Source organism: Eurypyga helias, unplaced genomic scaffold (assembly GCF_000690775.1).
Source record: "Eurypyga helias isolate BGI_N326 unplaced genomic scaffold, ASM69077v1 C15552125, whole genome shotgun sequence".
Taxonomy (NCBI): Eukaryota; Metazoa; Chordata; class Aves; order Eurypygiformes; family Eurypygidae; genus Eurypyga; species Eurypyga helias.
The window spans coordinates 1-988 of record NW_010284136.1 but is presented as its reverse complement, the minus strand read 5'-3'; the positions used below and the strand labels follow the sequence as shown (position 1 = coordinate 988).

Genomic DNA, 988 nt, shown 5'->3' with positions numbered 1-988 from the left:
GGCGCGGTGTGGGGCTGGGGGCTGGCACCCGACAGCCCAGGAGAGACGGGCCGTGCGGGCACGATGCAAACCGAGACCGTGCCTGCCCTTGCCGACAGATCTATGCGGACCCTGCCAAACGGCTGGAGCTGTACTTCCGCCCCAAGGACCCCTACTGCCATCCCGTCTGTGCCAATCGCTTCCCCACCTCCACCATGCTGCTCAGGGTGAGGAGGAGGACCAAGAAGAAGAAGCAGTTGGACACCGAAGAGCAAATCCAGCCAGAAGTCCAGTTTGAAATGGAAATTCTCGGGACTGTCACCACCGTTTACAAATTTCAAGGTGATACTTGGACTCGTGTCCACGTGGTTAAAAGACAAGTGTGTCTGATGGGAAAAGGGAAGAGTTTCCTTCTAAGAATATAGGACTGGAAGGACAATCAAGTCTCCTTGCTGTGTAAACCTTTGCATAAACTTGCCAGACTCCTGGGTCTGAATGTTGAGTGTTGTAACAAATATCGTGACGTTCACAATGAACTTCACAATGGTTTAACTTTCATTTCTTACAGGAATGTCTGATTTCCAGTACCTGGCAATGCACTCTGGTCCTGATGGCAAACAAACCTCCATGTATGACAAAGTCCTAATGCTCAAACCAGAGAAGGAAGAATTCTTCAACAGAGAATTACCTCTCTACATCCCGCCACCAATTTTCTCACGTCTGGACACTCCTGTTGACTATTTTTATCGGCCAGATATACAACACCGGTCAGTGCCTTTTCTCATAATGTAGTAAATAGCTGTTGGTTCTGGAATGGACAGGCAGTGAAACATTTTGCTGGTTTGATATATACTTCTAACAAGTCTTCAGGTCAAGATAACCTTCTTCATCACTTGAAGATGCCTCCAATCCATTCTGACTTCAGTGTTATAGGATCTCTGCTCTTGAAGTATCAGAGCAGCACTAAATACATCCTCCATGCATTTCACCTGTTCAAGCTGCTGCCCTG

General features: G+C 47.9%; 1 protein-coding gene across 1 annotated transcript; it reads left to right on the top strand.

Moving 5' to 3' along the window:
- Window positions 1–98: 98 nt before the first annotated feature.
- On the top strand, window positions 99–746 carry LOC104515878 (general transcription factor 3C polypeptide 5-like; the record flags this gene model as incomplete). Its single annotated transcript, XM_010160020.1, has 2 exons — window positions 99–321; window positions 548–746. Coding segments are annotated over 2 exons (422 nt in total), but the record flags the coding sequence as incomplete, so codon positions are not given.
- Between the last annotated feature and the right edge of the window lie 242 nt (window positions 747–988).